The sequence below is a fragment of the Ruditapes philippinarum genome, unplaced genomic scaffold, assembly GCF_026571515.1.
Source record: "Ruditapes philippinarum isolate M1 unplaced genomic scaffold, ASM2657151v2 ctg1484_1_1_1_1, whole genome shotgun sequence".
NCBI classification, from domain to species: domain Eukaryota; kingdom Metazoa; phylum Mollusca; class Bivalvia; order Venerida; family Veneridae; genus Ruditapes; species Ruditapes philippinarum.
The window spans coordinates 125,706-149,023 of record NW_026856993.1 but is presented as its reverse complement, the minus strand read 5'-3'; the positions used below and the strand labels follow the sequence as shown (position 1 = coordinate 149,023).

At 33.9% G+C, this 23,318-nt stretch overlaps 1 protein-coding gene across 2 annotated transcripts; it reads right to left on the bottom strand.

Moving 5' to 3' along the window:
* Positions 1-1,192: 1,192 nt before the first annotated feature.
* Positions 1,193-18,514, bottom strand: LOC132748417 (E3 ubiquitin-protein ligase RNF10-like). 2 transcript variants are annotated; one of them, XM_060738026.1, is made up of 18 exons: positions 18,104-18,514; positions 16,301-16,476; positions 12,763-13,001; positions 12,419-12,509; positions 11,798-11,982; positions 11,264-11,403; positions 10,572-10,684; positions 10,176-10,220; positions 7,563-7,712; positions 6,907-7,052; positions 6,337-6,545; positions 5,739-5,872; positions 5,348-5,465; positions 4,938-5,039; positions 4,408-4,530; positions 3,962-4,047; positions 3,546-3,741; positions 1,193-2,652 (listed from the first exon to the last, which is right to left on the bottom strand). In XM_060738026.1, the coding sequence occupies exons 1-18, from the start codon at positions 18,195-18,197 to the stop codon at positions 2,537-2,539; spliced, it is 2,463 nt and encodes an 820-aa protein (XP_060594009.1). In that variant the 5' UTR covers positions 18,198-18,514; the 3' UTR covers positions 1,193-2,536. The 2 variants fall into 2 exon arrangements, with proteins under 2 accessions (XP_060594009.1, XP_060594010.1); XM_060738027.1 differs by lacking the exons at positions 16,301-16,476; positions 18,104-18,514 and adding an exon at positions 13,645-13,933.
* Positions 18,515-23,318: the final 4,804 nt, after the last annotated feature.

Sequence of the window (23,318 nt, the reverse complement as noted above, 5' to 3'; positions counted from 1 at the left end):
GTGAGCAGCTTAGAGATGATTGTGTGGTGCCAACATTCAAATTTGGTGGAGGGGGGATCATGATGTGGGGCGCCATGTCGTATCGCGGGACTGCATTTCTCACGAGAGTTACTGGTAACTTAAATGCCGTGGGATACATTGATATTCTTGGCAATAGTGCTGTGCCATCGGTATGGAGGAAATTTCTGGCTCCAGGACTATGGCGCACCTTGTCATAGGGCAAGGATTGTCACAGAATGGAAGAATACCAATGGAATTCGAAATTTAGGGTGGCCTCCTCAGTCTCCAGACTTGAACCCGATTGAAAATCTGTGGTGGGACATCAAGAAAGCTCTTAAAACGACGAAGTGCACATCTTAACGAACTGGATATGAATGTAAGGCAGTGTTGGGAGGAAATTGCAGTGGAACGTTGTGAGAGACTAGTGAATAGCATGCCTAGGCGTGTTCAGGCTGTCTTAGCTGCTAATGGTGGCTACACTAAATATTGACAGAAGTTGATTTCCATGATATGAAATCTAGCAAAGTGGTGTTATGTTCTGTTTTTGTTGAGTTGTGTATTTTTGTAATTTCAGGTATTCATATCTTAAAATATGGGTATAATGTATAAATAAATGTTATAAAAAATAATGTAAAACTTTGTTTTACATAAGTAAAGCCAAAAATCTTAAAAAATGTTGTCGGTCAAGGAACTTTTGGAGGGCAGTGTATAAAGATATTACCAAATTTAACATTTCATGTTAATGAAAGGTGGTAATAAAAAAAATATTTTTTATGAAGACCAAGTCAAATTTTCCAGTAAGAAATGAATGCATCATTACATATAATTATGAACAAATATTTGCAGTACATATTTTACATATTCTTCTATGTTTGAAAATTGTTTTATAAGCATAATTATATACATAATGTATATATAATTTCATTTAAATGTGGTAAACAACCTCAATTGCAACATACAGGATCTTTAACTTTTGTATGTCCCAGTCAGGATTCAAAATACTTGCTCATATGGTCTCTTTCCGGTGGCGAGGGTCAACAAACCCAAACACACACAGGATTCAAATTTGTAAGAGAGCGGTAAAAGTTAATCATTCCAAATCAATATCTTCAAACAACAGGGCTTGTAGTTTACATCATATGTACATTATTGTATGTATTGATAAATTATGAAGTAAAAAATCAAACATATCTAACATTTTAGCGTTTATTGCTGAAACTGGTAACAAAACAGGCATTAATTTTACAACTATAGGAATAAAACATGTTCAAGACTTCGGAAAATATCATAGCAAAGTATACATGTGATAGTGTAATTATGCTTTAATATTCTACATAAAAAACTAAATACTTTTCAAGATGTACAAACTAGGAAAGCTGTCTTAGGATGATAAACAAGTACAAAATTAATATACATTTAAATATATATAAGAAATATATCATGATGGTTTTTTTTATAAAATATATAAAGAATGTTAACAGTATGTTAAGCAAAGACCTTTCCACTTTTATTTAATCATAATTTTATCAAGTTTCAAAATCCAAAACTAATATAAATACATTCTAACTTACACTGGGTGATACAAAATCATCAAAATTCAGAATTCTTTTGTTCTGTATTAAGTATTACGACCCTTAATGAATCAGTTATTATTTCGGGTAATAAACTCAAAGTCACTTTTGCATTCAGTCAAGTTTTCCATTTCTTAAATTCATTTCCATCACATTATAAAGTGTTTAACACTGTGACATTATTACTTCAAAAAATATACCAATATGATGACTACCATACATCGTCAAGCTCACTAGGTTCCATAATCCTTACTGATATGTAAGTATGGCCCCGTTCTGTTTCCGTAATGAAAAGTATTAAGACTTTACACAAGGCATCCCATTGGTTGGTGGAATACCTCTAGGTCTAATACGAGATTTCACTTCAGAAATCAGAACGAGGCCATGTACAAACACACAATTATCAGAAGCAAATTTATATTCATTTTAATTAGTTAATAAATTTTTGATTCTTCACAATTTTATTGAGAAATCAAAAAGTATTTGTCTGAATACTCAAACGATCTGAATTCATACCTTTAAATAATTTACATACAGAAAAAAACAAGCATAATAAAACAAATAACAAAAAATTATCAACATAATTTAACCCTTCCAACCCAATGCTAAATATACAAGGTCTTTTTTCCTGATACTATGCTAGTTTTTAAAGCTTCCACACACACTGACCACTGTTGTGATAGAATATATTCAGGGATAATTCCATTTGGGAAAACACCATGTTTTTAGTATATATGCAGTAACTTTCACAACATATATCCACTAATTGTAACACCAAAAGCACCTATGATGCAGTTTAAATAATTAAGATATCACTTAAAACACACACAATTTGCACTTTTAATTGTTTAACTATCCTAATGTCACAGAATCACAGTCTGTTTGTTATTGATTGGCAGTTGTCAATGAACATATGTAAAATTAGCTCTGTTTGCCATTATATTCCTGTTTGCCATTATTTCCCTCTATTTTCCTCCTCTTGCCATTGATGTTGAAAATAGAACAAGTTGTTTCTTCTTTTTCTTGCCACTTCCTGGTGTAGTCTGAGCTGTTGATCCAGTTGCCTGTGGACTTGATGATTCTGTAAACAAATAATACTGCCGTTAGTCAAAATGATTAGCTATTTATCTGTACCTAATGTTTTAACATTTGCATGGTTTTACGGTGCACCAATACAGTATAGTAGGTTTATACAACACCAGGTCAGAAAAGATGATTTTGGCTAAACCTTGTGTGTTACAAACTTCAAAGCAGCACCAGGGGTCAAAACCACCTCACCTGCTGGAGCTAATAGATGAATAGACTCCAGTTATTCCAACCTATTTAGTCACCTCTTAGGATCACAAAGGGATAAATGGTGACTGTAATTTTTATGCCGCAACCATTAATGGCAACCCCTCAGCCACAAAGAGCCACATCTGTAACTGTATAAATCTCTTAATATGTTTAAGTGAAAAGTATAACTTATTTTGCTTTAATTTATATTAACCTTTCTGTAAATCGTGAATACGACTTCTTTATAAATATTAATGATAGATTAACAGCAAGAACAATGATAATATAAACTCCCATCTATAATTGTCTTTAAATTCAACTTATCTATTTTCTGGAAACAGTACAGTTGATTTGTAGTTTACAGTACTTAAGAAAAGCATTTGATAACCATTTAGTTATAGTCACCAACATAAAGCTATACAGGCAACTCACTCCAGAAGTCTTAATTTCTGAAGTAGTACAGGGGGATTGAACTCTTTACCCCTTGATTACCGAGCTCGTTTTCTCACAAAATACAAATAAAGCAGAATAGTGCATTGATCAAAAAGTGTTGAAGAACTTTTATTATACATTTTGCAACAATGGAGAGGACCATCAAAAAGAATAGAAACTGGCATCAGAGGTATTTTACTTAAGATAATCCTGTCTAACAACACAAAAGAAATGAAAATGAAGTTGTTTTTTTTAAATTTAACATACCTGTCTTTGTGCCAATACTTTCAAAAGCAGCTTCTATAGCACTTCCAAACGAGCTCTGATATTTGGGGACAGGTATTTTATCCTCATTATCGCTCTCATCACTACCTCCACGCCCACTAGATGGCGACACAGGCGACTTGCTCGTCTCAGACTGCATCTTTGGCCAAACTGTACTCTTCTGTCCAGCTTTCAGCATCTATGTTAACAAAAATAACATTAATTATAGATCTTTGCAAAACTAATTTTTGCATCAGAAATTCAGTTCAACAGCATTTATTTGATCAATATTCTCTATCATAATGTACATGTTACTGACTTAAAACACACAGGCAAAATAAATACTGAAATATTACAATTTGAATTCTTAGGTGGTATTTAAAAGCTGTTCAAGGTGTAATAAGAAATAGATTAATCACCTGTGCAAAAGAGACAGTGGATGTCTGGCTCCCTTCTTCACAAGGGCTGGTTCCTGGATTGAACTCGGCTGCATTAACATTCAAACCTGCAAATTACAGAAACAACATAGAAACTATAACCACCACTATGTACTTAGTAAAATGATCTAAAACACAGCATATAGTGCTGGCTGAAGGGCGAGAAATTAGTCACATCCAAATGTAAGCTTAAATAAACATCATTCACAGCTCAAACATCAAGTTTTGAAATACATATTTAGAAACTGGCTTTGGACAAACCACTTTTTGCCATGGAGAGTAAATTGTAATGCATACATGTAAATTATTTTATACTTTCTATAAGGTAAAAAGTCATAATTGAAAACTGACAAATTTTACCATATATAATGTATTTTTACCAATACAAATAAGTTCCTAATGAAGTGTACAACTACACAGGGACATACCTGGACTGCCAACAGGTGTATCTAACAGTGGAGAGCTGGTATCACTTCTAGTATCACTTTGTCTGTCACTGTACCCTTGTTGTTGTTGTTGCTGAAACTGGCTGTGTACTATTGTCCCTGTGCCTGTAAATCATAAAACAATATATAAATATCTTTTGTTTTTGTTGGATTTTAAGACTCACCATCCCTGTTAATGTAATATGGTGATATTATCAGTGTTTTCTTGTAAAGTAAAGACCTCTGGTACCCCTCTATGCATTTTTAAGCACAAGCAAAATTGGTGTAAACCCACCTTAAAAGTTTGGATAGTTATCTAAAAAGAAAAAGTGTGAAATCCCTTGCATGATTGCTAATTACAACTTACAGGGGCAAAAAATTGGAAGTTGATGTCTTGAACAAGATGAGTTTTACATATCATTGAAACAGTTGATATTGAAAATTGTCAAAATGAACAAATCTTAGTTTTTAACATACTATTGCCTTATCTTGACAGTGAAAAATGAATTAAGTATAGGTGAAGGTTATCTTACCAAGACCAAGCTTCTTTCTCTCCTGTTCTTCAATCATTCTTGCCATTCTTTTATCATCTCGAGCCCTTCTCTGCCGTTGTCTTCGACGTTTATCAATATCATCTAATAACAACAAATAATTCAAAATGCGACATTAGATTTGTGCAACAATTTTCAACAATGTGTGACCTGTTTTCATATACAAAATTAATCTCGGTCTATATGATATCATTAACCTGAACAAACATCTAAAACCTTCCAAATCCAAAACATTTCAAAATTCATTATGTAATATGAGCTTAAAATTCACGCTTGATAAAGAATAGTTCAAATATCTTATCTTCCAACAATATCATTTGTCAGAATTTGTAATCGCGTACATCAATCAATGACCTTTCACAAAGCATATTCTTAAAGAAGTAGGTCTATACCTGTGAAGTATTTCAGGGTGTCTTTCCCTATTAGTGGTGGTCTAAGTGCCAATTCTACGACTTCAAAACCACAGGTCAGAGGCAAATGACTCAAATAGCGCAGTCTCTTTCTTAACTCCTACAATAGCCAAAATACTTTTATAAAAATTTCACTCCAAAATATAGGAAGTGAAATAGAAACACTCATTCATTAAATATAACCTAAAATATGATTACAGAATAAAGGAGCAAAACTTACATTTCAATGACAAAGACTAATAACAGTTATGCTTCTGACAGGTAATGGTTAAAGAACTAAAAAACAGTAATTAGATCAGGTAAAATTTTCCTATATTAAAACATTAATTGACTTTATATTGACATTACATTGTACATAGATAATATTACATACCTCAGTGACAAACACACTTTCTTTCTCTACAATGGAAGCAGTAATTTTCTGTGGACAATGTTCTAAGCTACCATACTCTTTAACTAAACATCTCGCATTAAGAGAATGTAGGTAGATATGTTGACCATCATCAGCTGTAATAATAAAGCAATTTACCATCAATATTACATAATTTAGTGTAATTTGTTAGTTTTTCTGGTTTTCATTGATTTATATACATTTTTGCTCATATCCATCTAACCGACAATAACCAGTAATTACCAATTTCAGTAAAAGTGACCGACTTCTAGTGCCATATGATTTCTCAATCAGTGGTAAGATAAAAATGACCATTATACTCAGTCCGAAATCAATTATTGTCACAGAGAAAATATGTCTCACTCAAGGATCGAACAAGTGACCTCTGGACTACTAATCTGTTGCTTTCGCAATTGGACTGACCTAATTTAGTTTAAGAAATAAGCTACAATCACAAAAGACATCAGCTATATTTAGACAGCAAACATAAATTTCAACAAACAGTGACTAATTAAATATTAAACTTTTTCAAAAATTCTTAAGATCTGGTTAATTATAGAAAAGTAAAACAACAACAAACCTTGATAAAAATAGAAAGCATTATCTCCCGATTTGTGTCTAGTTTTATCACCATGCTGGGTGGGCAACTCGAGATGTTCTGCAGCCTCTTCTACAGGCATCATATCCGGTATCATCTCTACAGGTACGGCCTGGGCTTCTGGGGAACCAACAGTGAACTCTTCTGATACAGAGTGCTCAATAGATGATGGGCTAACTGGTACTGATGGGCTATAAATTAGGCAAAAGAAAAACAAAACATTATGACTTAAGTCTTTGATAGCGCGAGATTTTTGTCTTTCTATTTTTTTTTTTATTTCGTAGGGTTTTATGTTGCACTAACACAGTAAAGATCATATAGGGACTTTCCAGCTTAAGTGGTGGAGGAACTTCCGAGGAAGATAGAATTTAGAGCCAGCTGGATAGCTTCCTCACATGAGAATATAAAGTCAATGGAGGGATTCAAACCTTAAGCTGTGTGGGGGCAACCTCATTTTTCTTTTCTTCAAAAACTTGCAGTTCAAGGTCAAAAATAAATAGTGATACAGGTAATATACATTAAGTGTTGTCTATTAACTAGGTTACTACATACCTTGATTCTCCATCTTTTGTTGTTGTAGTTTGATTACTTGTTTGCTCCTGATCACCTTGAACATCACTTTCTATTTTATCATCAACAACATCTTCAGTGACTTCTTCTTCTTCATCAGAGAAGGCACTCTTGTACTGTTTTATCTTCTGTATAAAAATATTCAATTTTTATTGGGATGTATCTATCACATCAGAGTTTATTTGTTTAACAATTGTCAGGGTGTTTAGCATATCAAAAGAGCTTTTACCTTGCTTAATTTATTATCATATAAAGCATAACTTTTTGTTAAAATCTCTGTCTTAATCTTTCATAAACTTTACATGTAGTTCACTTTATGAACTTTTAAAGCTGTAGATTTCTTAAATCTAAAGTAGTTTACAATCAATTTCCTTGACATTATTTTTTCTAAAGTTAGCATATCAACTTCAAAACTTCAACATGACTGTAAATATTCAAACTCAATTATTTTTTTTTATTTTGTTGCATCAATACAAGAGAAATAGGTAATATGGAGACTTTCCAAACATTTCTTGTTGATGAAAACAATAGATGGCTCTCTGTGCATTATTTCTGGCATGACAGAACCGCACCAGAGTTGAACCACCAATGTTCTGTAAGCTAATTGTAAATAATAACAACATAACACATTATCATACCTGTGACCCTTGGCGACCAGCTGTATTTAGGGAACACGATTTTTCAGCAGGACTAACAATTGTTTCAGATGTCACAGCCTTCACACTGTCAACAGCCTTCTGAATATCTTTCTGTACCTCAGATATACCGAGCAACGACAATTCTCTAGCCTGAAATTAATATAAATTTATTCTTAGTTCATATTTTAAAGGTACAGTGCATTTTATCAGCCTCTTCATAGGAAAAAATTAATTTAACCCATTTGCAATCAAAGTCAGGACATGAATTGACCTTCTGAATAAAAATGCAACACAGGTATTGTGCCCTCAAGATCCACTTGGGTCAAGATAATGTTTCTTAACAATAAATCTATGAAGACTTAAAAGTGTCTAAAAATAATCTAGAAAACAAATTTGAAAGTGTCAGCTAACTTTACAAATAAAGTAAAAGTTTCTTTAACTAAAGCTAAGTTAAAAGCTAATACTTGGAATTGACCCTTAACCCATTACTTCATGAGCATTTTGTGAAAAATGGCTGTTTTCATTGAAAAGTCTCCCTTTACAAGTTCAAATTGCTATAATACTAAAACAAGAGGGCCATGATGGCCCTGAGGTCGCTCACCTGTATATAGGCCCCCCAAACCCCCCCCCCCCCCCAACGTTGAAGGCCCAATTTAACTCAAGGGCTTTTATTTTACACAAACTTGGTAGACACCCATAAGAAGATGTTTCATGCTAAACATCTTAGCTCTAGCTCATTGGGCTTTTTAAAAGAAGATTTTTTTAAAGTTTTTACTATACACATATAGTTAAAAACAACGACACCCCTGGGGCCGGGCCAGTTTTGTACCTAGGACTTTTATTTGAACAAACTTTGTAGACACTTACTAGAAGATGTTTCATGCTTAATATCTAAACTCTAGCTATTTGGGTTTTTTCAAAGAAGATTTTAAGTTTTTGCTATACACATATAAAGAAAATCAATGACCCCCGGGGCGGGCCAATTTTGACCCCAGGTCTTTTATTTGAACAAACTTTATAGACACTCACTAAAAGATGTTTCACGTTTAATATCTTAACTCTAGCTATTTGGGTTTTTTCAAAGAAGATTTTTTAAGTTTTTGCTTTACACATATAAGGAAAATCAATGACCCCCGGGGCAGTGCCAATTTTGACCCCAGGGCTTTTATTTGAACAAACTTGGTAGACACCTATTAGAACATGTTTGATGCTAAATATCTTAGCCATAGCTCTTTAAGTTCTTTAAAAGAAGATTTTTTAAGTTTTTACTATATGAATATAGGGAAAATCAATGACCCGGGCCCCCCAGGGCGGGGCCAATTTTGACCCCAGGGCTTTTATTTGAAAAAACTTGGTAGACACTTATTAGAACATATTTCATGCTAAATATCTTATCTAACTATTTTGGTTCTTTAAAAGAAGAATTTTTAAGTTTTTACTATATGCATATAGGGAAAATCAATGACCCCCCCGGGGCGGGGCCAACTTTGACCCCAGGGCTTTTATTTGAACAAACTTGGTAGACACCCATTAGAACATATTTCATGCTAAATATCTTAACTCTAGCTCTTTGGGTTCTTTAAAAGAAGAATTTTTAAGTTTTTACTATATGCATATAGGGAAAATCAATGACCCCCCGGGGCGGGGCCAATTTTGACCCCAGGGCTTTTATTTGAACAAACTTGGTAGACACTCACTAGAAGATGTTTCATGCCAAATATCTAAGCTCTAGCTCTTATGGTTTTTCAAAAGAAGATATTTAATGTTTTTTCTTTCCATTGCCATGGCAACCAGAGTTCTGCATGGAATTAAATTCTTTGAACAATTTTTAAAGGTGACCACCAAAGGAACATTCCTGTGAAGTTTGGATGAAATTGGCCCAGTGGTTTATGAGGAGATGTCATTTAAAGTAAAAGTTTACGGACGGACGGACGGACGACGGACATATGCGGACGAAAAGCGATCACAAAAGCTCACCCTGTCACTTTGTGACAGGTGAGCTAAAAACTGCTTCAACACTAATCAAACTTGGCACAAATGTTGACTGGACCATTGCCCTTGCAACAACATGCTCAGGCTTAAATTTTCTGTTACCATGGCAACGAGGGGACATCTCAAAATTGCCAAAAATCACTATTTTGCGTTGATTTTTTCCATCAAAATTGATTTCAAAGTGCTGCAACTTCTCTATGGATTGAGATAAAGTCAAATGCTTTTCAGCGTTGGTTACACGTTACCTTATGATCAATCTGGGGTCATTTATAGCCTCTCACAAGCCCAAAATTTTCTTGGCGATGAGGGGGACTCCGCCCCCCTTCAAACCCCCCAAACAGAAGGGGGCACATCCCCCTTCTGGCAACCCCCTGATGTATCTTTTGGTTGGGGGGCCGCGCCGAAAAAGAGGTCATTTTTTTAACAACATTTCTCAAACAAAAACAACTGTTTGGGGCCTAAATAAGGCATTTTTTCACCATTTGAGACAACAAAAAGGGGGGGGGGGGGTGAAAAAGGCGTTAAAAGGCATGTATATAACGTAATGGGTTAAATGGCTAACATTTAAATTCATTTAAACCTTTACTGATGGTAAAATATTAAGGCGTTCTAATGAATTACCTTTACTTGATCTTGTGCCCCCTTGATAAATGGTTCCTCGGATGACTGCAATAAAACAATGTTTCCATCAATATACTAAATTCATTCACAGTGTAAATAGCGATAATGAATAACTTTGATTCAAACATTTTCTAAGGCCTATAGACATAACACTGAACATAAATTTACAGGATATTTTAATTTAAAGTTTTGGTTGGGTTTAAAGTGACATAAACATGGTTACAGTCATATTGGAACATTACAAGCCAACATAAGAGAGGGAAATTTAACAACACAATCATTACTACATGATTTTCAAAACCTATCTTTATTACATTATTAAACAGTTCTATATCGGCAAAGAAGGTCTATTGTTTTACAATAAAATCTACTAGATCAGTTGTGAACAATAAATACCTCAGCATCAGTTAGCAGCATATGTAACTGTTGTTTTTCCATCTCGGTAACTTGTAACACTTGTTCTGGTGTAGCAGTAAGAAGCTTCACATGCTGAGTTACATCTTCATTCTCTGAATTTAGAATCAAAATAGTATTTCATACATATTTATTTCCTAAAATTGAATACCTATGAATGACTTATTATTGATTGTGTTTCTTGCTTTATTTCAGAAAGGGATTTCAAATCAGAACAAAACAAATTTTAATATTAATAAAAATTATTAAATGGTATCAAAAATTCCCTATTCTTAAAAACTGAACTTTTCAAGCATCTTATAATTGTTGTAAAAGCAAAGAGCGGGTGTGATATTATTTGAGGTTCATTTAACATTTGCTTAATGCAAGTTAATAATCGCTGTAAAATGGTTTCCTCCAAATTCCCAATTTGTCATTTGTGACTAAAAACATTTCCCAATTGAGTATATGTAGACAGACAAACAAAAAAATTAATTGTTAAAGATAGAATTAATATTTTCACAAGATCATATTGAAATAGACATATAATCAAAGGCAAATTTTCTGAGTTTCATCAAAGATCAAAATTTTTCAACTATATCATGTAGCAACATGCCCTGTCAATCATTTGAATATATCTCACATCAGCGTAAATCAAATGCACAATTGTCAATAAGAGATCAAATCTCGCTCACCATTTACGTTATGACATTTTCCAGGTTGTTTCTGCCATAGATTAGCGGGTACTGCATAAATACTGCCTTTCTCTTTCTTCATCAATGTTAAAGTAATAGTATCTCCAACTTTATAATTCTGTACTTCACGACATACAACACTGAAAACATACGTTCATAAAATCATTAAGACTGATATCAATATATGTGTGATTGTAAGGTTTACAGAATTTGTAATATTCCTATCAAATTAAGGCATAAGCTTTTTACATGACAACATATCTAATGCCAAGCAAATCTTTTTTTTTTAAATCATAAACCTTAGTTAAAGAGTCTCTAACCCTTAACATGTTGGCAGCAACTGATTCTACCTATGTGATCAGTGCAGTCCAAGATAAACACATCTATGCCATCATGATCATGGCACTATTGAGTATTCACTTTTCAATCACTTTTTTTTTGCCTTTTTCCCTTAAAATGACAAATGGTTTTGTCCAGATTGAAAAATGGGCAAGTCTATTTAAGATATTTAGCCGTGTACGGATGAAATTTTACCTTTTGAGATCATCGTTGTGCACAGATTCATAGCAAATAGGACATTTTCTCCAGGATTTCTCCCCTAAAGCAAGGTAGTGTAAAATACACGGCCAGCAGAATATGTGACCACATCTGGTCATCTTGGCAGCTATCGGATATTGTAGACAAATTGGACATGATGCTGGCTCTGTCCCAATCACACGCTGTAAAAAAGTACATAAAAGAAATTGTTAAACATATTTCCTTTAAACGTTATTTCATATAGTCAAAAAGATTTTACATAACATTATTACTTTAACACATCACGGTCATATGGTGACTGCAGATATTACTGGTTGAGAAGACCAAATGTGCCCCTATATATTATTTCAGGCACAAACAGGCACCAGAGTAGAACCACCGTAAGCTAGCTGGATAGCTTTCTCGCATGAAAAATCCGGTGACATTGGCACAGCTTAACCTACAGTGGTGAGAGGCAAGTGTTTTGAGCAACCTTAACCACTCAGCCACCAATGCCCCACTTTTTTCATGCAAAGAATATTTCATATCTCATTAATATATAACAATATATATTTACAGCTTACAAGACAATTCTTACTTTCAATACAGAAAATAGATGAAAATAAGTTAATTACTAACCACTTGTTCAACTTTATCCCAGTCAACAAGTACATCGGGGTCAATCAAATGTTTAGAATAGTCACCAGAATTTTTCACTACAAACTGGCAGCTGAAAACAATGTTTAAAGCTTTGTAGAAAGTAACTTCAACTTTTTTACACAAAAATTAATTTTCATTAGCTATATATAATTTCAGTTAAGACTATGCTACATACCAATTGTTACAACAAAACCAGAATTCTTCAAAATGCACATTAAATGTCCAAAGACAGGTAAAGCAGAACACAGCTTGAAAATCTAGCTAGTCTAAGTTTCTAAATCTGTAAGTTTTAAGCTGAAACATAAGTATTTATAATTACTCACTTTGCTTGCAAAAACTGCTCCTTGTTATAACAATTTTTACTGTATCTGGAGTAAGTATTTCTGTATTGTATAGGTCTTCCCCTGCTATAGTAAGCTCTGTTACTATTTGCTGCCCCCCGATAGCCACTCTGGTTACTCTCATGCTCGTAGGTAAAATTGAGCAGATGATTGAGGTTGCCTTTCTTTGATCCTGCCTGGATCGCAGAGCCGAATTCGACTCCCAGGTCCTCATCTTCTAGCTGCAATACAGTTAAAGTATTGTTTTCAACATTATTAATTGCTAATTAGTATAACAATAGGTGAAAACAAATAAGTAAGTTAATTAGCCCAGCTGAATTAGCCTCAATATAAGTAGTCTATCATTATATAGGTGAAGACTCTTTAATTTTCAGGACATTTATAATTCAATGTATATTATGTATTTATGTATAGTATGCTTGCCTCAAATTAAATTTTTTTGTTTAATCTTTAAACAAAACTTGACAGTGATGTTTCAACACATTATCTCACCAACAGAATTTTGCATCAAAAGAATAGGGCTAAGAAAAAATCTTTCTCATTTAAGCATAAGTACCATCTAGATATGTAGAAGGCAGCAGCAATCTGTTAATATGACAAATCACTTGACCAGTGTACTAGAAAGCCAGAAAATATATTAATATCTTAAAAACAGCATTTTATTCCCCTTATACAACAGATTTCCAAAAAACAGCACAATTTCCAATGAAAAACAGACAGCATATTCCCCAGTTTCTGACTGATTTTTTAAATTCCCAAAATTGCACTGCTAACGATTATCATAATGCCCCTAAAAATCAGTAAATAAATAGTAAACAAAAGCAGTTCACTATGGATGCTCCCATACACAATTTGTAATCTTACCCATTCCTCACAGTTGAGATAGAAGTCTATATCTTCGATGTTACTGCATTTTAATTTCCTAAGATGACTTAGGAGGGAAGTCATCAATAAATCAGGTAATTCCAGTGAAACTCCACCTCAACAAGACACAATCTTTTCCTTTTCTTAGTTCTAAACCAAACTATGATTCTTGTATTTCTAATACTTTTCACTTTTTTTCTTTTGAATGTTTTAACTTTCTTTTTTTCAATCCTGACCCTATTCAACCACAACAAATCCCTATCAAAACTTCTAACACTAATTTCCCTCAACCAAACCATGTCCAAATGTGCCAACAAAATCAAGGAGTTCAGATCTAATAGCATTATAATAACCTTTAAATTACAGGTGTATTGTGCAATTCTTAAAGGATTTAGCTCAATACAGGATTGGAGCAGGGCCTCTAGACGCTTGCAGAAATCATGATCACAAAATAGACAAATATCGTTTTTTTCGCTGAATTTTACATTTTTCCTTGATTATCGTACTTGATTCGGTGTGAAAAGATGAATTAGACCTGTTAAAGTTCATTCCGTTTGGTAAAAAGACAAGATTTTAGCATTTTATCATTCAAGCGCCTTGTCCGGTATATACCGGAATACGGTATTTAGTGTGGTGCTCCAATCCTTTTTTTAGTCACAGCCATTCTTAAATTATTACTGGGAGACTAATCTATAATGCTTTAACATTGTATAAACTGAATTACTTCCCTTTGTAACCAAATATTTGTTTTGCATAGTAACTGATAAACAAAGTTCCTTACTGGAACAAGATATGAAGGGATTCTTTTTCTTTTTTATTTCACCTGCCTTAGCATTAGGGGTGTCATCGATTCAATCGATATCGGTGTATCAACGATCTTTGTTATCCGATTCGATATCGATTCCATTTTTTTAATATCGGATATCGAATGCACATATATTTCTAGCTGAAGAGACTTCAGCGAACAGGTTTTATAGTACAGATAGACATGTTTACTGTCGCAAAACGTCATAATAAAAGCGGCATATCCAGAAACATTTTTTTCTTTCTATAATGAAAACGGAAATCAATGCCAAAGTTACCTCCCAGTGTCTCTAACGAATACTACTAATTTCGTTGTAATCACGCACGTCTGCTAAGTGGATGTCAAGACCCCTCAATACGGAAAATGCAAAGACAAATTTGTCAGTGTTTCTTTGTAAAAATTATGATTACAAAATGTTAAACGTTAATAATTATTCAGGTTCTAAGCACTATAATTTGCCAATTAAACCCGTCTTAATTGAAACGGCAAGAATGGGATTTAGCATGATCAGTAACTACGTAATAGCAACAACAACAACTAAAGTAAAATGGAAAAGGCTTTAAACTTCATAGTTACTAGTCATTAGTTTTCATTTATAGCTATATGATAAAAAAGAAACAAATTGTTCAGTTTTCATAGTTTATCTTTTTTGCATTTGTCTTAATATAACTGCTTCATGAGTGTCCTTAGGAAACTTTTAAAAGACTTGAAAGCTAAAATTTAGCCTGGCAATCGATATATCGCTGTATCGCCGATAATTCATTACCGATATATCGATACAAAAATCCTTATCAATGACACCTCTACTTAGCATCTCTGTCAAAAGTAAAGACCTTCAACAATACACTATTGAAATATGCTTTTTTTGCCAAATTCAATATTATACAATTATTGACTAGTGAGCCATTGAATATGATGTGATATTCACCGGCAGATGACATATTGACCGAGGCGATAGCCGAGGTCAATATGACTTTCTGCCGGTGAATATCACATCATATTCAATGGTTCACTAGTCAATAACTGTTTTATTATATGAATAGGCTAAGAAATTAAAAAAAATCACAAAAGTACAAACTTATAATTATACATGTACAAATTTTGCCTCGTTGAAGCGCGGGAAAAAAGACGCACGTGTTAGGCGTGCAACGACTACGCAAACGCTGCGCATACAAAAATAATTCAAGTTTATACTCATCATTGTGATGTAACCTTTAAGTATAATAGTAAAGTATTGATATTTTAATCGAGAAATATGCCATAAAGAACAAAAAGCAACAATTATTTTTTAATTAACACGCCTAATTAACAGTCTACGGTGTATGATCATTGAATATGAGTCTCAATCTAATTTTAGACTGGGAAAATCCAATTAAGCCAGTGAATATGATACTACACCCAGTAAATATGATTTTATAAAAAGTTTTGTTGACTACTGTTTGGACCAATGAGATTGCAGCTATATTTAGATCATATAATAAATGTAATTATTAACAAAGAGCAATATATGAGGGGCAAAACGAGCATTGTTTCTCTTGTATGTATATGCAGCAAAAACTTATTTATCTCAGATTAAAGCTGTTTATAACATTGATAAATTTTAATAATAATTTTATTACATTATGTAGACAATTTCAAAGCAGTTCTTCTATTTCTTTTATTTACACCCTTTTCCTTAAAATACAAGTACTTTAATACGGGCTTCTTATGATTCAATTTAAAGCATCTGAGAATTAAATACTGGTACATGGTCAATAAAAAGTGATAAAATCTCTATATTGATATAAAATGTAATGCTCTACTGATCAAGATGAAGAAAATATATATCTATATTTAGTATCTTTGACTTACGTCACCCCCATTTCCACTGGAATACTCCCCGCGCTGTCTTGGGCGTTTATCCCATGTATTTTTGAATTTCTGTGGAGTAGGTTTTCTACCCTGTCCATCACTGTACGAGTAATTGCCACCACCTCCATTATAATTTCCGCGTCTTTTACCAGAACGTTGATTTCTTGTTGCAACATCTGAAATTTATTACAAAAATAAGATATTGACCAGGATGCCCAGCCACACACAATCCTGCATATTCCTGACATGCAGACATTTATTGCCAATGACCAGTGAACAAAATCGATAATACAATAGTGGCCCGACAACCATAAGAAAATTAGCAAAATATAGCAGCCAGTAACCTAAAAGGCTAGTAAAATCCCACAAACACCTGCAGGTATTATGTCAGTAAATAATGCCAAACAGATGAATTTGCTATATTTTCTGGAAATTAATTATTAAAAGGAACCACATTATATTTAGTTATTTACTACAAAAATGTTTAGATTATACACTAATGAAAACATAAGTCAGTGTTTGGTGGAAATTTTATAAATTGAAACACCAGACACAAATTTTATAGCAAACCCCACACCTTTAGTTTCTTAGAGTTGGGTTTTGACTTATGGGGTTTTGTCCCTCATCCGTTCATGAGCAATATTGCTTTACAAGTCATAAATCAACTACAGAAAAGCAGAAATAATTTTGTTTTGGTACCGTATGGAAAGAGGCCATACTGATTGTAGCATATTCATTGTCCTGTTCATAGGTTTTTTTTATCTTGTTGCATGTTTTAAAATAAAATAGCACAAGTAATTGTTTACAGGAGAGGAACTTAATGGCTAAGACTCAGTGATTTTTCTCACTTAATTGGAAGAGGCCTTCGTCTGGTTTAGGGAAAATTATTGCAAAAATTGCTTATATGGGAAGTAAAAAAGCTGGTTTAAGTTCAGATTTTTGGGAAAACTGCATGAATTTAAAGAAAATTTCAATTGGGAAGAGGCCTTTTCTCTGAGTCTGTTTGTTTTGGTTTTTACGTCACATCGACACAGTATAGGTCATATCGCGACGTTCCAGCTTTACTGGTGGAGGAAGACCTCAGGTGCCCTTCCGTGCATTATTTCAGGCACGAGCGGGCACCTGAGTAGAACCACCGACGTTCCGTAAGCTAGCTGGATAGCTTCCTCACATGAAAGAATCCAAAGTTCCTGTAGGGATTCGAACCCACAGTGGTGAGGGGCAAGTGGTTTGAAGTCAACGACCTTAACCACTCGGCCACGGACACCCTCTCTGAGTCAATTATATATGTAGATTTCTACATAAGTAAGAAAATCACAAAATATATATAGGGGTCTCAGTGTATTTTTTTTTCACCAAAATAATTGACGAAATTCGGCCCCATTCCCCCTCAAAATAGTATGAGTTTTCCCCCTATATGGCAGCCCAAATTTGCTTGCAGTGAATAACATTTTTTTTGCAACTAACTGCTGAAAAATGTTTAATATTATGCCTGTAAAAGTTACTGTTAAGCAAGGTTGTTTACAAATCATTCTCTGGCAGGTTAGGGGAGCTACTCCCGGCGTCTCAACAAGTTTAACATACGATGCATCAATATTTTAAATCCATATAAGAAAATGCGATATTTTTTAAACTTGTGTAAAAGTTTTGCAAGAGTTGCTCCCCCTTTCTACCGCAAAGAAAACAAACAAAATTCCCCCTCCTATTGCATTTTTCCCTCCAAAGGGCACCGACCCCCTACCCCCAAAAGTGAATAAAACACAGTTTCATCCAGGCGATTGCCGACTTAAATTATGAGCACACCTTTTCTAGAATCGCTGCCATTAGATTTCTGTACAGAAAATGTTTGACGGGAGTTTCCTTTCTTGTCCATCTTTGCTTTCTCTTCTTCTGACATCAACTACCAGATAAAATAGTGCTGTTTTGGACCACACGGCCACACAAGAATTACCCAGATTGCTTTTTGGCATCATTTTTACTGCTCCATGTTTGAAACTAACCGAGGAAAATCAAATTTCTATACTAGAAATTCTATGCAATATGAAATATTGATGGTTTGTAAATAATACAGAAAGGGGTTTTGACAACCCCTGAAAACTCTTTGAGAGCTTGTTAGCGCTCTATGCGATCAAATTGACCGCAAACTTAGGCTGTTTTGAAGCAATGCAAATGGCGATGAACGCCCAAATACCCGGATATGACGATATAGAAACCACGTGATAAGGCAAAACGGTACATGGGACACACGGATCACATCAATGAATTGATTACGATTCGCGCCATAATGATTCGCCCCATTTCGGTTTCACTAAAAAGTGTATGATCATGATTTAATGATAATATGATGATTAAGATGATGTAATCATGGTGATCTAATGATTGTCTAAATTTAAAATAATCCCTCGGGACGCTAAATTTCTTCGGGACGTTTTTTAGTGAGACCTTCCCCCAATGCCAATTTAATGGTTTACTTTTTTATTTTGATATGAATATTATGTATTTACAGAAAACGAAGAAATATTTTAAACATTCAAAATGGCATTTATAGGTCAGATACTATGTGTGATGAATAATAATACATAATTATTTGCCTTTTTTTCTAAGCATGGCTTCTTTTGTTAAATGATCACAATTATACGGTTTTCTGTCGTCTGTTGCTAGTAACTGTGGTTACCTCTAAACTAAAAGTAAAACTTCCTGATATCAAAATTGCGCTGTATATAAAACTAAATGGCATGTTCCCAATCGCAACTACTCGGCCCTTTCCGTCATTCTTTGGATAAGGACCTCGAACACGATAGTATGAATACACATCAACGGGTGCGGTATTCCGGTTTAACCTACGCTAAGAAACTAAACATGTAAACAAATAGTATTTTAATGCTTGGAGTTGTTGACAAGTTTATTTCCAATATCTGTAGTAAAAATCCACCTAAAATAAGTGAATTCATAGGTACAAAAGCAAACAATACATTATTTATATATTTATCAATATGGCTATATAGAAACCGGAAGTTCAAAAAACCAACCTGTAGACATTTAGTCGGATTTGTTTAAAATTGAACATCATTGGGCCGTTTACAAAGTGTTGTTCGACATATTTTCAAGCATCAGAGTACCGGAAAAGACATTAGATGTCAAATATATACATTCGTTTTACATTATCTCTGTTTCTGTTTACATCTGTAAACCACGTGGTAGAACTACTTTCAATCCGTATTGTTTCCGAGGTTATTATACATAATAGCCGAGGCAGTTCCGAATGGGCATGTTTCATATACATTCTGAATGCTTTGCAATTTTTGGTAAATGAAACGTAAAGAATTAGCATATGCAAGTTAGCCGAGTATCTTTTTTTGAAAGACTCTTCTTGTTTTGTTATTTTTCTTGTTTTTGTTCTTGTTTTTGCTTGAAAAAGAGCTCCGAATTCATAATTTTAATTGTTGAAAAATATCTGATGTTATATATTTATAATGTAACTATGTAAATTGGCTAAGAAGTTAATTTTTGTAAAAAACTAACAAGTCAATATGAAAGTATGTTCACCATTTTGTCTGAAAATAAATGTAAATTTTCAGAATATATTCACCGTTTTTCCCCTAAGATAGGGCCAAAGGAGTTTGGTAAAAGCTATACACATGTTAATTTAAGTCTTACGTAATACCAAAAAAAAAAGTTGTGAAAACGATGCACAAACATTCATTCTTTCACAAAAACTGCGAACGTTGTTATAGAAAAACATGCATTAACGTACAGATTCTCGTGTCCGCGCGCTGTTGTTGCACGTTTTTGTGTTACTCAGGTTAATGAAATGAAGGTCCCAGCAGTTGTATTGTCAAATGACACGTTCTTACAAGTGGAAAGCATGGCACAAGCAATGGTTTCTTCATACGGACGCGGAATTACCGGGTTAGAAAGAATAATTTTCGTGCATTAAAATCTGCAGAAGGTCACGCATTTATTAAACCCAATGGCTGCGTACTCGGTCTTTACATTCGTCCTCGCGATTCTGCAGATGTTAATGCGCAAAAAGGGTGCATTAAGCCTCTAATTTGACACTTTCGTAAAATTCGTAAACAGGACAGGGATAAATAGTAAACAAATTTTGACATTTTAGCTGGTCAATATGATGTGAATATCAATATCTTTTGAACACATCATTATTCACTAACTTACAAGTACATATGTCTGTTTTATTATATAATTTATGAATACAATGTACATGTATGCACACGTCTGTACGCCTGTAACAAATTGTTAAAGAATATCTCTGAATCTCTGATGATAAATATATTGAAATACATAATCATACGGACAGTTTGAGGTGGTGTTTTGGTCAAGTTATCATTATTTCTTTTAATTTGGGACTGCAAAATGGTATTTAAAGTCCAAGCTTTTCCTGAAGAATAAGAAAAACGATTTTTTTCAGATGCTTTATATAACATGCAATATAAAATTGGCTTAAAAATAGCTACAATAGATAAATACAGAATCCCTAAAGAAAGCCCAACACGGCAAAATTATAAATGTTGCAGGCTCGGTTTGATTGAGCCTGTACATGGACGGTACTGGAAAGTGCAAGTTACCGTCCACGCCCCCTAGCACCGGCTTAAGCAGAATTCAACATTTAAACGCGAAATAGTAAAATTTTGAATTTAGAAACATCCGCAGATGTGTTCATACGGCGGTTATCATGGAACCTTCAATGTGACACTTCCGTGCCATTCCATGAAAAGCGGCGTATGGTCCCCAAGTAATAAAAAGCGTGTGCCCTAAACGAGAAAACAATGGGCGGAACTAAATAAAATGGAATTTTGAAAGGGGATCAGAGGTTATGAAGCCTGCATATCACAGATAAGACGTCAAAAGACAAATTTAAAAAGCAGGCAACATATCCTAAGGGTGATTCAACATTATTGTAGTACGAATATTGGAACCACCCAATTAGAAAATGCCGAACAGTTGAACCTAAAAATACCACAAGCACAACAATAATGTCGTGCTGAACGATCTTCAAGGATCGAAAATATAACATCATTGATTAAATGTACGGGGAGACTTTTTACAGCCGCCACACGGCACAAATAACACGGATGTGATCATAAAATAGATAAATACAGAATCCCTAAAGAAAGCCCAACACGGCAAAATTATAAATGTTGCAGGCTCGGTTTGATTGAGCCTGTACATGGACGGTACTGGAAAGTGCAAGTTACCGTCCACGCCCCCTAGCACCGGCTTAAGCAGAATTCAACATTTAAACGCGAAATAGTAAAATTTTGAATTTAGAAACATCCGCAGATGTGTTCATACGGCGGTTATCATGGTTACAAATTTGCTCCGCCATTTTAAGGAATATGCTATTGGCAGTGAAAGCTTCATTAATTTATTCTTAATTCTATTACAAAACTTAATTTGTTTCTATAGTGGCATATCATAAATCTCATGTAAGCAGATTAATTTCACAAATTATGATATAATTTATGACTTTCTTTGTTAGATCACTCTTTCTTTCTAAATTTACAAAAAAGGAAAGGTAATTGTTGCGAATCTCACGCCATGGCCATGCCTTATGTTATAGGTTATTCACAGCAACTTCAGACAATTATAAATTCTCGTTCTTTCCTAGGACGGTATACCACTGGAACCATGCAGTTGCCCTACTCCCTACCCCAGAGCAGTTCAGTCCAGCCATAGCTTGCATCGAACATGACTCACCCTAGTGTTCCAGCCCCTGTTAAATAACATTTTTAAATGTTAAAATATCCTCTCTTTTAAACAACTCTTTTTAACTTTTTTGCGATTTTTGACGCACAGACATGTCGATCTACGTTCTCGCAAGGGGTTTGACATTAACGGAAGATGGACCGACTTATCATTAAACCGTAATTACTGTAGCGTTGGCACTTTATTAGTAACGAATTCAAAATGAAAAAAAAATAGTGTCCTTACAAACACATATCCGAAATATTACTGTAAAATTGATTCAAAAACATTTTTTAAAATTAAATTTACAAGAAAAATCACCTTATATCTCTTTTATTTGAATTATAGAAAATACGAAACTAAAAATAAAAAATAGTGGGTAACTTCAAAACGAAGATTTTTCAAGAACATAAACAAGAAAAGCATTGATGCAAAGCATCAAAGGGCGACGCCAAATGAATTTGATCCAGGTTTGCACCTAAATACTTAACAAAAGATGTGTACTTTATAGAAGTACCATTTCATGTGACCTGGAGGATAGGCCCAGTTTAAGTTGAAACTTAAACCAAAAAGAAAAGACTCTGTCTTGCCAAGATGCAAAGACAATTTATAGTCAATTAACTAATCTTACTATTTATTTTACCAAATACAAGGATACCTGTCATCATCATATAATCACAGGCACGAGTATCGGACCTGGGAAGAAAAAGTATGACCAGATTGATAAAAAAACTGTGTTCATCTTAAAAGTGTCAAAAACCAAAAAAAAAAAATGTAAATAATGACCCCCTTTAAAAATATACTATTAACTTAAAGTATATTTTCAAAGGGGGTCATTATTTACATTTTTTTGGTTTGTGACAATTTTAAGATGAACACAAGTTTTTTTATCAATCTTGTCATATTTTTCTTCCCATGTCTGATACTTGTGCCTGTGCATATAATAAAAGCTTATTGCTTAGGTTGCAGACATGTCATTGACATATATTAGACATAAAAGAGGACCTAAAATGAACATCAGGGGGACACCATAGGTACTCAGAGCAGTAGTAGAAGGAGAACCAGCCACATCAACCAGCTGCTATCAGAGATAAGACTTGAAGCATGTAAGAATGTCATTACATATGGCAGATACTTCAAGTTCCATGAAGAAGAAGAAAAATAACTTCTTCATGTGCAGTATAGTGTGATCAACTGTATCAAATGCTTTGTAGATCTAAAAGTATCATGCAATACTGCCTTTGTCCATTTCAAATAAAGTACAATCTATTAAATGAGAAAAACCACTTCTAAACCCTGACTTAAACTGCCT